Source organism: Aquarana catesbeiana, linkage group LG09 (assembly GCF_042186555.1).
Source record: "Aquarana catesbeiana isolate 2022-GZ linkage group LG09, ASM4218655v1, whole genome shotgun sequence".
Taxonomy (NCBI): domain Eukaryota; kingdom Metazoa; phylum Chordata; class Amphibia; order Anura; family Ranidae; genus Aquarana; species Aquarana catesbeiana.
In genome coordinates, this window is record NC_133332.1 from 268,985,239 (window position 1) to 269,000,598 (window position 15,360).

General features: G+C 42.7%; 1 protein-coding gene across 3 annotated transcripts in view; it reads right to left on the reverse strand.

Annotated features, from left to right (window-relative positions):
• Window positions 1–15,360, reverse strand: part of IDH3G (isocitrate dehydrogenase (NAD(+)) 3 non-catalytic subunit gamma) — a 224,709-nt gene that overhangs the window by 149,238 nt on the left and 60,111 nt on the right. For all 3 annotated transcript variants that reach the window (XM_073600338.1, XM_073600339.1, XM_073600337.1), the window contains 2 exons: window positions 3,796–3,911; window positions 3,656–3,716 (listed from right to left, as the gene is read on the reverse strand). In XM_073600338.1, coding sequence (XP_073456439.1) covers window positions 3,656–3,716; window positions 3,796–3,911 — 177 coding nt within the window. The remainder of the gene's footprint in view (window positions 1–3,655; window positions 3,717–3,795; window positions 3,912–15,360) is intronic.

Sequence of the window (15,360 nt, forward strand, 5' to 3'; positions counted from 1 at the left end):
TAGGGAAGAGTCATCTTAAGTTGTAAAGAGCACTGTAAAAAGTGCTGAATGCATCAGCTATGCTCTGCAGGTCTCTGAGCTTTTCATTTGTGGTAAGGTGATAAATTAAGGGTATGTGGGATTTGATAGATTGACCTTTGATTTGCTGGGTAAGGAGTTTCCCTGCTTTGTTCCCTGAACTGTAAAAATGCATCTTGCTACATTTCCGGTATTTGTCATAATTGTCTAGGAGAAGGGATCTCAGTTTTCAGAGGTAACTGGATCAGTTTGGTTTTTAGGTCTGGGCATGGTTGTTGTTTGTTTAGTGTGTCTGTGTCTTATATGTCTTTTAGGAGTTTGTCAACATGCCGCTTCCTTTGTCTCATATCTTTAGCTCCTAGTTGGATAAACACACCTCTCATAAAAGCTTTGTGGGAGTCCCACAAAATCAAAGTGTCATTAACAGTTATTGTTCCACATAAAAAATGTTTCAAGTTCTTCGCAGAGAAATGTTGAGTGTTTAGGTGACTGCAGTATTTGGGTGTTCAGACGCCAAAAGGTAAGCAGGAGAAGGGTTAGCAGTGTCTTCTACGGTAATTACATTAGGAGGAAACACATACACAATATTGGTATAATGTTAAGCGCTAAACCATCTGATGATAAACTTTAATCTTGAACATTTAAATGAAAAGGCATGCATCTGCATGCTGACACATGAAGGTGCAACCATGTGAATGGTAAATGGCTTAAAAGTTCTGGGGGATGAACCCCTAAAAATTACAGTCTCTAAAAGAAGTCTCTTAATGGAGGCTGCAAAGGGAGCGAGGCTGCTTCAGGAGTGGGCTGGGGAACCCGATCACTGTGAAAAAAAGAGCTGATGAAAAAGGCGTGGCAGTGTCTTCGAAACATGTTCTGATTGGCCAGGCAGCGTGTGGGCGGCTCCCCAGTTTGACAGCTCTGGACCACTCCCACCCAGCGACACACATCCGGCGTCTCCCTGAGGCTTACCGAGGCTCCAGCTGAGGCTAACACACGGTGCTCGTGGATCCCTCAATAGAGACCTTCCGATGGTCCTCCTGTGACACTGCATGTGGAAGCTCCCACCCGCTCTAGTGCTCTGCAAGTGCTCCAATATTGTCCATGCAAGTTTTAATGTTGTTTTTCACCCATATACTAAATAAATTCCTATGCTGCTTAAAGGATTGGCTTGGCGCTTCTACCAAATTGTAAAGTAACTGTAATGTCTACCCACATGATGTAAAGCGCTGCGCAAACTGTTGATGCTAAATCTGTAATTATAATAACTAATAAATATGCAGACAACCATTTGGGGTCCCATTCTCCTTGATGCTAGCCAAGCACAGTGCTATAGCTGACCTGTGAGTACAGATCTCTTCTCTCCCTTTAAAGGGGTAGAACATATTTACTAATATTACATAATTATTTATATTTACAGTTTACTTCTGTACCAAACTCCTGATGAATGGCATATAGCCATGAAATGCGTCGAGTTTCCATGGGGTGCTCAGACAAGTCTGGCTCATTACTTATTCACTGGCCCATATATACTTTTTATACATTTAAGATTCATTGAGTACTATGCAATTATCAATGTGTATGTCTACCTATCTTACAGCAGCTCTTTTGCATATGATGTACTAATGTCTGCTAATATGAAACACCTTGTATTATATTTATCAACATTTATTATCTTTTATGTGCTGCCAAGCTAATGTATATGTATCCATTATGTTCATGCCATTGTGCATTTATACATATGAAAATACTTTTTTACTATTGTTACAAATAAATAAAAAATGATTACTATATACTCTACCTCCACAAGTCAATTGCCTCATTTAAAGTCCCACATTCCCCTTTTTTATGTGATTATACTGATTGGATTTGATTAGAAAATCCACACACCTGTCTATATAAGACCTTACAGCTCACAGTGCATGTCATAGCAAATGAAAATCATGAGGTCAAAGGAACTGCCTGAAGAGCTCAGAGACAGAATTGTGGCAAGGCACAGATCTGGCCAAGGTTACAAAAAATTTCTGCTGCACTTAAGGTTCCTAAGAGCACAGTGGCCTCCATAATCCTTAAATGGAAGACGTTTGGGACTACCAGAACTTTTCCTAGAGCTGGCCGGCTGGCCAAACTGAGCTATTGGGGGAGAAGAGCCTTGGTGAGAGAGGTAAAGAAGAACCCAAAGATCACTGAAAGCCTGCATGGAGTTTGCTAAAAAAACACCTGAAGGACTCCAAGATGGTGAGAAATAAGATTCTCTGGTCTGATGAGACCAAGATAGAACTTTTTGGCATTAATTCTAAGCGGTATGTGTGGAGAAAACCAGGCACTGCTCATCACCTGTCCAATACAGTCCCAACAGTGAAGCATGATGGTGGCAGCATCATGCTGTGGGGGTGTTTTTCAGCTGCAGGGACAGGACGACTGGTTGCAATCGAGGGAAAGATGAATGCGGCCAAGTACAGGGATATCCTGGATGAAAACCTTCTCCAGAGTGCTCAGGACCTCAGACTGGGCCAAAGGTTTACCTTCCAACAAGACAATGACCCTAAGCACACAGCTAAAATAACGGAGTGGCTTCACAACAACTCCGTGACTGTTCTTGAATTGCCCAGTCAGAGCCCTGACAAACCCAATTGAGAATCTCTGGAGAGACCTAAAAATGGCTGTCCACCAACGTTTACCATCCAACCTGACAAAACTGGAGAGGATCTGCAAGGAGGAATGGCAGAGGATCCCCAAATCTAGGTGTGAAAAACTTGTTGCATCTTTCCCAAAAAAGACTCATGGCTGTATTCGATCAAAAGGGTGCTTCTACTAAATACTGAGCAAAGGGTCTGAATACTTAGGATCATGTGATATTTCAGTTTTTCTTTTTTAATAAATCTGCAAAAATGACAACAATTCTGTGTTTTTCTGTCAATGCGGGGTGCTGTGTGTACATTAATGAGGAAAAAAAATGAACTTAAATGATTTTAGCAAATGGCTGCAATATAACAGAGTGAAAAATTTAAGAGGGTCTGAATACTTTCTGTCCCCCACTGTGTGTGTGTGTGTGTGTGTATGTGTGTATATATATATATATATATATATATATATATATATATATATATATATATATATATATACACACACACACACACACACAAAATTTGTACAGAATTCATAATTCTTTCTTTTCAGATATATTGCTGAAATTCGATCACAATGGTTTTCAGTATAACTTCCTGTGACTTTATATAGTTAATTGATATACATTTACAATACTGTTATTTATACAGGTTTGGGGGCAGTTTAGGTTTGGTGTGGGAACTGCATGAATTACTTACCTCACTGTTTTATCCTATAGTTTTCTCTCAGATCATGGTTACTTTACATGAGTAATTAGTAAAGTTGTAAAATGTTTTAATAACTTTAGGTGGAGGACTATTGGAGCTTTTTTGAATTACTCCCTACAAAAAAGCTTTTTTTTTTTTTTTACACGGTGTCACCATTAGTAGGATTGGTTCTCTCTTATTGTCCTTATGACCAATGTCAAAGAGAATGAAAGTGTGGGTCAATTCAAATCGCACAAAACAGTAAGCAATGTTTAATAGACACAGTAAAATGATACAGAAACCGATTACAATAGTAAACAACTTACCGGAGTAAGTTATTTCGGGAGCGGTGGGATGGAGGCATGTTATGGTTTGTCTCAATGTTACCTAACGGCAGAAAACAAAACCAATGCTCATTGTCAACACTTTATAAAAATTAAAAGAAAACATTAGGAGGCATTAGTACCTTTCAGTGCCACTCGGTTTCTTCGAATAGCAGTAATAGCATTCTGAATGTCATCTTCATCCGAGGCAGTAGAGTTCACATTTACTACTTCAAAGTCCACTGGCACACAAGCATGTCTGAAAGTGAACAGATTGCATAATAAAACAAAAACGTAGCTAGGTACTAGAGCTGCACGATTCTGGCCAAAATGAGAATCACAATTTTTTTTTTGCTTTGAATAAAGATCATGATTGTCGCAGCGTAACATCTTTCACATTATACAAAAAATACTGTTTAGTCTTTTTAAAATTCATTAAAGTATATTTTTTCCCAAAAAATTGCAGTTGAAAGATCGATGCGCAAATACAGTGTGGCATAAAATATTGCAACAACCGCCATTTTATTCTCTAGTGTCCCTGCTAAAAAAAAAAATATATATATATATATATATATATATATATATATATATATATATATATAATGTTCGGGGGTTCCAAGTAATTTTCTAGCAAAAAATACTGATTTTAACTTGTAAGCAACAAGTGTCAGAAAAAGGTTTAGTCTTCAAGTGGTTACACTGACCTCGTTTACAGACCAAAGTTCATCCCTTTGATCTAAAAGAAGTGTTACAATGTTTCTCTTTATCTCCGCCTAAGCGATGTTGTGATACATTTGGCAGGCAGCCTGTTTGTTTTTTTTTTTAAAGCTGTCAGCAGTGAGCAGAGAACACTGCACTGAATCAGGAAAATGCTGTTAAGATTGCGAGGGGGGCAGAATCACAATCTCGATTCTTTAACGATTAATCATGCGGCTCTTCTACTAGGTACCCAAATGTATTTTACTTCTGTACAAAAAAAAAAAACAAAACTACCAATTCTACCCAAGTCCAACAAGCATCTAACACCTATGAGGTTACCTTTCCAAATACTGGTCACCATTCTTGACCCCTATACCCTTCTCACAAATGGATGATTACCTATGATCTTTAACACACACACCCCCCATGAATTTAAAGCATCGGAAAACATTTCCTACACATTTAATATCTAGATAAATACGATCACATAGCCAATAAAATGCAATTTTATTTTTATCAAAGCCACAACTCATTCAAAATGTACTATCCAAGTTACGCAGCATTTATAAAATGTATTTATCTCAGCAACTAAAATATATCTCTACTAGAGCATTTTTCTATTTCTGAGATACTAGAGCATGTTTCGATCCAATGAAAGCATTTGATTTGTTTTCCTTGTTATTGGTCCTTACTATTTATTTTATTCCTAAATATTGGCAACCTGGAGTGGATGGTTTATGCCCCAGTAGAAGACCCCTAGGTCGAAACGCGTTGGGCCAATTTATCTCTCCATGTTGCCTATTCTTTTACCTTGTTGTGATCACGTTTTTATTGTAAAGTTTTTTTAGCAATAAAAAACACCCCCTTTTTATCTGCACCATGTGGAGGCATATTTTTTCTTTCCACATACCATCTGAATGAGAGTGAGTGTTTACTCCAGTTCCATGAGGGATATTCTACCTTCCGGATCCATATTCTGGCCATCCACTGCGGGGACTTGCCTGGTGACCCCCGGAAATCTACGCAGAGTCCAGCGGAGAGGATTCGACTGTTGGGATATCCTTCCTTATGCCCTGGGTGGCACACTGCTTTCCAGACTCCCTGTCGCTGACAAGGGAGTCCATAGGATCTGGTAAGAGTCTATATATACCACCTTTCCCATGATGTCCTTGTCTGGTTGATGTGTCTTCTCTCCACGGATTTATATACCATTTGCCAAATGTTGGAAAATCATCTCCCGTTTGGGATTACATCCATATTTCCATGCAGCGGGACATTACACCCCTTACCTACCACTTATTGGTTTATTGACTTTGTGTTTACTATACGATATTTGGTCAACGATTCACCAATATATTTTTTTGGACTGAAATGTAATTGAGCAACACTCTTTTCATTTTGGTTTATACACACACATATATTATGCACTACATTTTTTCTACCATTTATCCATTGTATTTGTCATACTGTATGTAGCTGCTCCCCTCCCCTTTTTTCACCAGTTAGTGCAGTGTTTTTTCGTACACCATGATAAATTATACAAGAGAAAACTTTATAGAAGGGGGAGGAAAAGGGAAATAGGAATGTAATGAGAAGGGAAAAATAAAGGGGAAGGAAAAACAGTGGGGTTCCGGCCACAATCTTTCAGGTGTGGGTGGGTTGCCCAACTAGGAGCGGCAGAGCTGGTGCATATTTAAATGCAGATACAGGTAGGTTCAGCCATTTTGGCTGCCCCTAGGCAGAGACATTCTTCATACTCTTGGCAGTTGTTAAGTACCCCTGCCCTAGCTGCAACCCTATATACCTCTACACTTTGTTTACTTTTGGTTTCCAACTGTATTTTCAGAGGCCTCCACTTCCCCATCTCTAATGGCTAGCACACCAGGAGATATTTCCCACTTTCGTTTTTCCCTTCCCTTTCCCCCCGCCCCCAGTTTATCCTTCCCCTCCCACTCCTGTTGCCCTTTCCTTTGTCCTCTCCCCTCATTTCTCCTCTTGTCTATTCCTCCCCTTTTATTTCCACTTTTCTACCCCGCTTCCTTTTCTCCTCTTCTCCCCATCCCTCTGCTTTCCTCTTCTTCCTATTCCTCTCTTTTCTCACTTCCTTTTCACAGCCCCTTTTCATTTCCTCCTCTCCCGGTATTTTTTTTCTCTTTCCCTTCTCCTTGCCCCTTCCTTCCGCTCCTCCCTCCCACCCCTTCCTCTTTGTTTAAACGGCTAGTAAACTTTTTTTTTTTACCTACAGGTAAAATGAATATCTGCTAAATGCAACCTGAAGGAGCAGCATACCCGTGTCGTTCCTTCAGAGCTGTGTGCCATGGCTGAAACCAGGTAAGCAGCCACATCCTGCGAACCCAGAAGGAAGATCAGGTGAAGATGGAAGTCTCTGCAGCAGCGAGAGTGCATTGCTGGAGGGCTTAGTTTTAAGGTAAGCCTTTCATAATGTGCTAGTATGTGGTGCACGCTAGCACATTATATTGCCTTGCAGGAGAAAACTTTTTATTTCTTTCTACTTTCATGGGTTTATTACCAATTTAATACACACACACACACACACACACACACACACACTTTATATACCCAGGTAATGTTATTTTTATTACAATACATTGGATAGACTTGGATTTTTGGGGTACCCACTGTAGAACACCGTTGATGTACGTCTTTATCATGTACCAGATAGCTCTAGTCTTTGCATGGTGGACCATGGGACACCCCTCTCTTTGAACGCCTGCTGGGCTAGCAAACACAAGTCAGTCTGATTGACCAGTGGCTTCACTCTTCACTTTTGTAGTTATTGTGTTTGTGTACAAAGCACGTATGACCTTGGGACTAGTTTATCATGTTAAAAACATGCAAAATTTTTCATACTATGTAAAACGTACTTACTGCTGTGATTGTATGATAGATATGGTATACTACTCTCTCCCCTCTGAAGAACACTTCCTGAAAACGCGTTGCAATCGGTCCTGATTAAACCCAGACTAACCAAGTAGATGGTTTGTTGGCAGTTCCTTATGCTGTATCTTGGACAAGGTTATCCCTGAATATGTACTTTAACATGTTGTGTTATGTCATAACTCTTTTTATTGATTTACTTCTTAAATCACTTTTGTAATAAAGATTGGCATTTGCCTTTTAAGCATGTTTCCACCTCGGTACTTCACTGTAGGGATGGTGTTCTTAGGGTCACAGTCAGCATTTTTCTTCCTCCCAACCCAGCGAGTTGAGGTAATGCCAAAGAATTCAATTTTGGTCTCATTTGACCACAGCACTTTCTTCCAATTCTTCAATGAATCATAGTTACATAGTAGGTGAGGTTGAAAAAAGACACAAGTCCAACCTATGTGTGTGATTATGTGTCAGTATTACATTGTATATCCCTGTATGTTGCGGTCATTCAGGTGATTATCTAACAGTTTCTTGAAGCTATCAATGCTCCCCACTGAGACCACCGCCTGTGGAAGGGAATTCCACATCCTTGCCGCTCTTACAGTAAAGAAACCTCTACGTAGTTTAAGGTTAAACCTCTTTTCTTCTAATTGTAATGAGTGGCCACGAGTCTTATTAAACTCTCTTCTGCGAAAAAGTTTTATCCCTATTGTGGGGTCACCAGTACAGTATTTGTAAATTGGAATCATATCCCCTCTCAAGCGTCTCTTCTCCAGAGAGAATAAGTTCACTGCTCGCAACCTTTCCTCATAACGAAGATCCTCCAGACCCTTTATTAGCTTTGTTGACTTTCTTTGTACTCGCTCCATTTCCAGTACATCCTTCCTGAGGACTGGTGCCCAGAACTGGACAGCATACTCCAGGTGCGGCCGGCCCAGAGCCTTGTAGAGTGGGAGAATTATCGTTTTATCTCTGGAGTTGATCCCCCTTTTAATGCATGCCAATATTCTGTTTGCTTTGTTAGCAGCAGCTTGGCATTGCATGCCATTCATGAGCCTATCATCTACTAGGACCCCCAGGTCCTTTTCCATCCCTAGATTCTCCCAGAGGTTCTCCCCCCAGTGTATAGATTGCATTCATATTTTTGCCACCCAAATGCATTATTTTACATTTTTCTATATTGAACCTCATTTGCCATGTAGTCGCCCACCCCATTAATTTGTTCAGGTCTTTTTGCAAGGTTTCCACATCCTGCGGAGAAGTTATTGCCCTGCTTAGCTTAGTATCGTCTGCAAATACAGAGATTGAATGGTTTATCCCATCCTCCAGGTCGTTTATGAACAAATTACTGTATTTATTGGCGTATAACACTCATTTTTTCACCATGAAAATTGGGTGCAAATAGCGTGTGCGTGTTATACGCCAATACTTCAATTTTAGCTGCCTCGGAGGGGACAGGGAGGGGGGCGGGATGAGTGCCGTCAGATTACATACAGTGAGACTCTTCTGTTTACTTGGCGGTTTCTGTAATAGGAAGTTCCGTCTCCTAGGCTGCCATTGGACCACTGTTCTGTCTATCATAGGAGATTCTCACTGTGTGTAATCTGTAGGCGCTTGTCCTGCCCCCCTCCCTGTCCCCTCTAGGCTGCAGATGGGCATCGATCAGGCTGCATTGATGGCAATGGGGAGGCTGCTGCATTGATGGCAATGGTGAGACTGCTGGATTGATGGCACTTGTGAGGCTGCATTGATTGCAATGGTGAGGCTGCAGATGGCCAATGACCCTTATTGTGCTTCAAAGTTCCTTATTTAAAATTTAAGTTTTTTTCCCTAAACTTCCCCCTTAAAATGAATGTGCGTGTTATACGCCGGTGCGTGTTATACGCCGATAAATACGGTAAATAGGATTGGTCCCAGCACAGAACCCTGGTGAACCCCACTACCCACCCCTGACCATTCTGAGTACTCCCCATTTATCACCACCCTCTGAACTCGCCCTTGTAGCCAGTTTTCAATCCATGTACTCACCCTATGGTCCATGCCAACGGACCTTATTTTGTACAGTAAACATTTATGGGGAACTGTGTCAAATGCTTTTGCAAAATCCAGATACACCACGTCTACGGGCCTTCCTTTATCTAGATGGCAACTCACCTCCTTATAGAAGGTTAATAGATTGGTTTGGCTAGAACGATTCTTCATGAATCCATGCTGATTACTGCTAATGATACAGTTCTTATTACTAAAATCTTGTATATAGTCCCTTATCTACCACTCCAAGAGTTTACATACTATTGATGTTAGGCTAACTGGTCTGTAATTCCCAGGGATGTATTTTAGGCCCTTTTTAAATATTGGTGCTACATTGGCTTTTCTCCAATCAGCTGGTACCATTCCAGTCAGTAGACTATCTGTAAAAATTAGGAACAACGGACTGGCAATCACTTGACTGAGTTCCCTAAGTACCCTCGGATGCAAGCCATCTGGTCTCGGTGATTTATTAATGTTACGTTTCTCAAGTCTAATTTTAATTCTGTCCTCTGTTAACCATGGAGGTGCTTCCTGTGTTGTGTCATGAGGATAAACACTGCAGTTTTGGTTACTGAAGCCCCCCGATTCACTCGTGAAGACTGAAGAGAAGAATAAATTCAACACCTTCGCCATCTCCCCATCCTTTGTAACCAGATGTCCTTCCTCATTCTTTATGGGGCCAATATGGTCTGTCCTCCCTTTTTTACTGTTTACATACTTAAAGAATTTCTTGGGATTTTTTTTGCTCTCCTCCGCTATGTGTCTTTCATGTTCTATCTTAGCCGTCCTAATTGCACCCTTACATTTCTTGTTGCATTCTTTATAAAGTCTGAATGCTGAGGATGATCCCTCAACCTTGTATTTTTTGAAGGCCTTCTCCTTTGCTTTTATATGCATTTTTACACTGGAGTTAAGCCATCCAGGATTTTTGTTCGCTCTTTTAAATTTATTACCCAATGGGATACATTGGCTAATGCCCTTATTTAATATGCTCTTAAAGCAAACCCATCTCTCCTCCGTATTCTTTGTTCCTAATATTTTATCCCAATTTATGCCTTTTAGCAAGGTTTGTGGTTTAGGGAAGTTGGCTCTTTTGAAATTCAGTGTCTTTGTATTCCCTTTATGTTTCCTATTTGTGTGATTTATACTGAAACTAATTGACCTGTGATCGCTGTTACCTAAATTGCCCCGTATTTCCACATCCGTGATCAGGTCTGTATTGTTGGTAATCAGTAGATCCAGTAATGTTTTATTTCTAGTTGGTGCGTCTACCATCTGACCCATAAAATTGTCCTGCAAGACATTAAGGAACTGGCGAGCCTTAAATGAATGCGCGGTTCCCTCCGCCCAGTCTATGTCTGGATAATTAAAATCCCCCATTATGATAACACTTCCCATTCTTGCTGCTAATCCAATTTGTGATAGGAGATCCGTCTCCACTTCCTCCCTCAGGTTAGGGGGCCTATAGCATACCCCCAGTATTATTTTCCCCTTAGCTTAACCCCCCCTTAACCCTTTGGAGCTCTACCCATAAGGATTCCACCTCCTCTTTAGCTCCCTCAGTGATGTCATCACTCACATTCACTTGTACATTATTCTTGATATATAGGCATACCCCTCCCCCTTTTTTACGCTCTCTATCCTTGCGGTATAGGGTATACCCTTGAATGTTTGCCAGCCAATCATGAGAGCTGTTGAACCAGGTCTCTGAAATTCCCACAAAATCCAAATCCTCCTTGTACAACAGTATCTCTAGTTCACCCATCTTGTCCGCCATGCTCCTGGCATTGGTGAACATGCCATATAGTTTAGACCAGTCCCATACTGTCCTCGTATTGGGTGTTTCGAGATTGCAACTAGGACTTGCTACTATACTCACCTTGTTTTTTTTTTGTGCTTTGGTTAACCTACCACTAATGCCCCCAATACAACCCTCTGGAATATCTTCCGCGCTGGCTATCTCTGTCTCTGGACCCTCCCCCCCATTGCCTAATTTAAAAACCCCTCTAACTTTTTGGCCATCTTCATTCCCAGCAGATCTGCACCCTCCTCATTTAGGTGCAGTCCATCCCTTCTATAGTACTGGTTACCGACTGAGAAGTCGGCCCAGTCCTCCAGGAACCCAAACCCCTCCTTACTAGACCAGCTCTTCAGCCATTGTTTACTTCCCTAATCTCCCTCTGCCTTTCTGGTGTGGCTCGATGTACCGGTAGTATTCCTGAGAATACTACCTTGGAGGTCCTTTTCCTCAATTTAGCTCCTAAGTCCCTAAAATCGTTCTTTAGGACACTCCATCTGCCTCTGACTTTGTCATTGGTGCCAACGTGCACCATGACAGCCGGGTCTACCCCAGCCCCACCCAGTAATCTGTCCACAAGATCCATGATGTGCCGAACCCGAGCGCCCGGTAGACAACATACTGTTCGGCGCTTCAGGTCTTGGTTACAGATTGCCCTCTCTGTCCTTCTAAGAATTGTCCCCTACCACCAGAATCTGTCTTTCCTTTCCCTTTGCTGCCCCCCCCCCACTCTCATTGGAAGAGTTCTTCCCCTGGCAGCTAGGAGAGTCCCTCAGCTCCAGCAGTGCTGGTAACCTGACTGGTTTCACCAATGTCACTCAATGGAGCGTACTTATTGGGATGCTCCAGTCCTGGATCGGCCTCCCTGGCACTTCCCCCTCTACCGCTCCTGACTGTCACCCATTTACTCTTTGCTAGTGCCTGCACCTCTTTGTCTCCACCCGCCTCTGTGCTGGCCCCTGCCGGAACCTGCCGTGTAAGTTCCTGGCTCTCCTTTAGTATGGAGGGACTTCTCAGTGCTGACAGTTGCTTCCCCAGATTCAGAACCTGGGCTTCCAGGGAAACAATGTGCTTACATTTTGCACAGCAGTATTTGCCCTCGATCGGATGATCAAGGAACGCATACATGCAGCAAGATGTACAAAGAGTCGCCTCTCCACACCCGCCGGGCATCGTACCTATTAAATTTAGTGAGGATTTGGGGATTTTACCTGTCCAAATTACCTAACAGCTAGCTTCCTGGCACTAATACTCAAGACAATACACAGGTACACAACAAGACAATACACAGGTACTCACAGACCTACGTGCAGTCGCAGACCTACGTGCACTCGCAATACTCAAGTATACAGTACACAATACACAAGTACTAACGATCCACACACACTACTCAGAAAAGACTCAGGTACTCACACTACACAGGTACTATGACCCCTGTTATAACCTCCTGTTTTAAACTCTGGTTTTTAACTCACCACTTAGACCAGTTCGGCCTGGACTAAGTTCCACAGCCTCACACTGAGCAGGCTCAGGATGAGTCCTACACACAGTTATATAGGCACCTGTGAGCAATTAACCACTCCCCTTAATTGATAGCCTGAAGGAACCAGAGAAAAAAAATCATTTGGATGTTCATTGGCAAACTTCAAACAGGCCTTTACATGTGTTTTCTTCAGAAGGGGGAACCTTGTGGGCACTGCAGGCTTTCAACCCATGGCAGCGTATTCTGTTAACAATGGTTTGTTTGGCGACTGTGGTCCCAACTGCCTTATGCCACGTACACACGAGCGGACTTTGTGGCAGACTTTGTCCTGCGGACTTTGACGGACTTTCCGAATGAACGGACTTGCCTACACACGATCAAAGTCCGACGGATTCGTACGTGATGACGTACGACCGGACTAAAACAAGGAAGTTCATAGCCAGTAGCCAATAGCTGCCCTAGCGTCGGTATTTGTCCGTCGGACTAGCATACAGACGAGCAGACTTTGACCGGACTCGAGTTCGTCGAAAAGATTTGAAACAGGTTTCATTTCTAGGTCCGTCGAACTTTTGATGAAAAAAAGGTCCGCTGGAGCCCACACACGAACGAATTGTCCGACGGACTCCGGTCCGCAGGACCAAGTATGCCGTAAAGTCCAGTCGTGTGTACACGGCATTAGGATCATTTACAAGCTCCACCTGTGTAGTTCTGGACTGATCCCGCACTTTTCTCATGATCAACCTTAAAGCCATGAGGCAAAATCTTGCATGGAGCTCCAGACTGAGGGTGACTGATGGTTATTTTGTATTTCTTCCATTTGCGAATAATCGCTCCTTCTCACCAAGCTTCTTATACATGGTCTTTTAGCCCATTCCAATCTTGTGCAGGTCTACAATCTTGTCCCTAATGTTCTTTGACAGCTCTTTGGTCTTGCCCATGATGGTAGGTTTGAATAGAAGAAAGTCTGTGGACAGGGGTATTTTATACACATAACGAGTTGTCATTAGGAACACCTTCTTAAATTGACAGAATTAATCTTGTACCAGGAAACATGAATCAGACCGAGACAGAAATATAGTTAAATCATACTTGTTTAATAATAATAAGGTAAACAGAGATTGCAGACCAAAGGTTTCAATAAGGAGACATGAAACACATTTGAGATGTGCACACTAGGAGGAAGGTCTAAGGCGTAAGCCACAGGGGTTAATCCTGCAAAGGAAACGGAAAGGCCCAATAAAACAAGGTGCGAACTTCAAAGAAGGAACACGAAGTCGGAGGTTGCGAGACGACAGCCAGACTCTGTCCCCAACCTGGTAGGAAGTGGCAGGCAGGCGTCTTCGATCAGCATGGAGTCTGTACCTATTGTTAGCATGTTGCAAAGCCTCTTGAACTTGTGCCCAAGTGGAACAAACACCACGGAGATGCTCCTCTAATGCAGGAATACTCTGCGGAACAAACGAGTCAGGCAACATGGAAGGTTGGAAGCCATAATTCGCCATAAACAGGGACAATCGGGAAGCAGAATTCAAGGTACTGTTGTGAGTAAACTCTGCCCACTGTAATAGGTGTGACCAGTTGTTATGATGGTCAGAAATATAGCAACAAAGGAATTGCTCCAAGGACTGATTGGCTTGTTCTGCGGCCCCATTAGACTGCGGGTGATACGCAGAGGAGAAAGCAAGCTGAATTCCCAACTGTGCACAAAAGGCTCGCCAGAACCGAGAGACAAACTGACTACCCCTGTCCGAGACAATCACCTTGGGTAGTCCATGTAAGCGAAAGATCTCCCGAGCAAAATGGAAGCCAGTTCCTTAGAAGTGGGCAGCTTCTTAAGTGGAATACAATGACCCATCTTTGAGAACCGATCAACCCTTATAAGAATAACAGTGTTGCCTTGGGAGTTGGGTAACTCCACAATGAAATCCATAGACAGGTGGGTTCAGGGCCTCTCTCCATTGGGTATGGGTTGTAGGAGGCCCACTGGAAGGTGTTGTGGAGTCTTACTCTGAGCACACACAGAACAGGCAGCTACAAAGGCAGTTACATCAGCCCGTAGACTATGCCTCCAGAATTGTTGGGAAATAGCCCAAACGAGTTGATTCTTCCCAGGGTGGCCAGCTGCCTTGGGAGAATGGTAAGTCTGGAGCACGGCAGAACAGACTTTCTAGTACAAAGCAGCGGTCACAAGGTTTCTCAGGAGGAGCATCGACCTGAGCAGCAAGAATTTTGTCACCCAAAGGAGAAGTAAGACTGGTGCGAACCGTAGCCAGGATACGAACAGGAGGAATCACAGGAACTGGAACCGACTCCAACTTGGAAGTGGAGGAAAATTGTTGTGACAAGGCGTCAGCCCTTACATTCTTAGTACCGGGTAAGAATGAGACAATGTAAATTAAAACTCGACAAGTAAAGAACCCATCGCGCCCTTCTGGGAGAGAGGCGCTTAGCCTCAGACAAGAATGTGAGACTCTTATGGTCAGTAAGAATGGGAACCGGCACAGTGGTACCTTCAAGGAGATGTCTCCATTCTTTCAGGGCTAAAATGATCGCCAACAGCTCTCTGTCACCAATCTCGTAATTGCACTCTGCAGGTGACAATTTCTTGGAAAAGTAGCCACACGGATGCATAGTGCTCTCAGAGTTAGCACGTTGAGACAGAAGGGCGCCAAGTCCAGTCTCAGAAGCATCAACTTCTAGGATAAAAGGCAACGTAGGATCAGGGTGTGCCCAGACAGGAGCAGAAACAAAGGTAGCCTTAAGACTCTCAAAGGCCTTAATGGACTCCGGAGACCAACTCTGTGG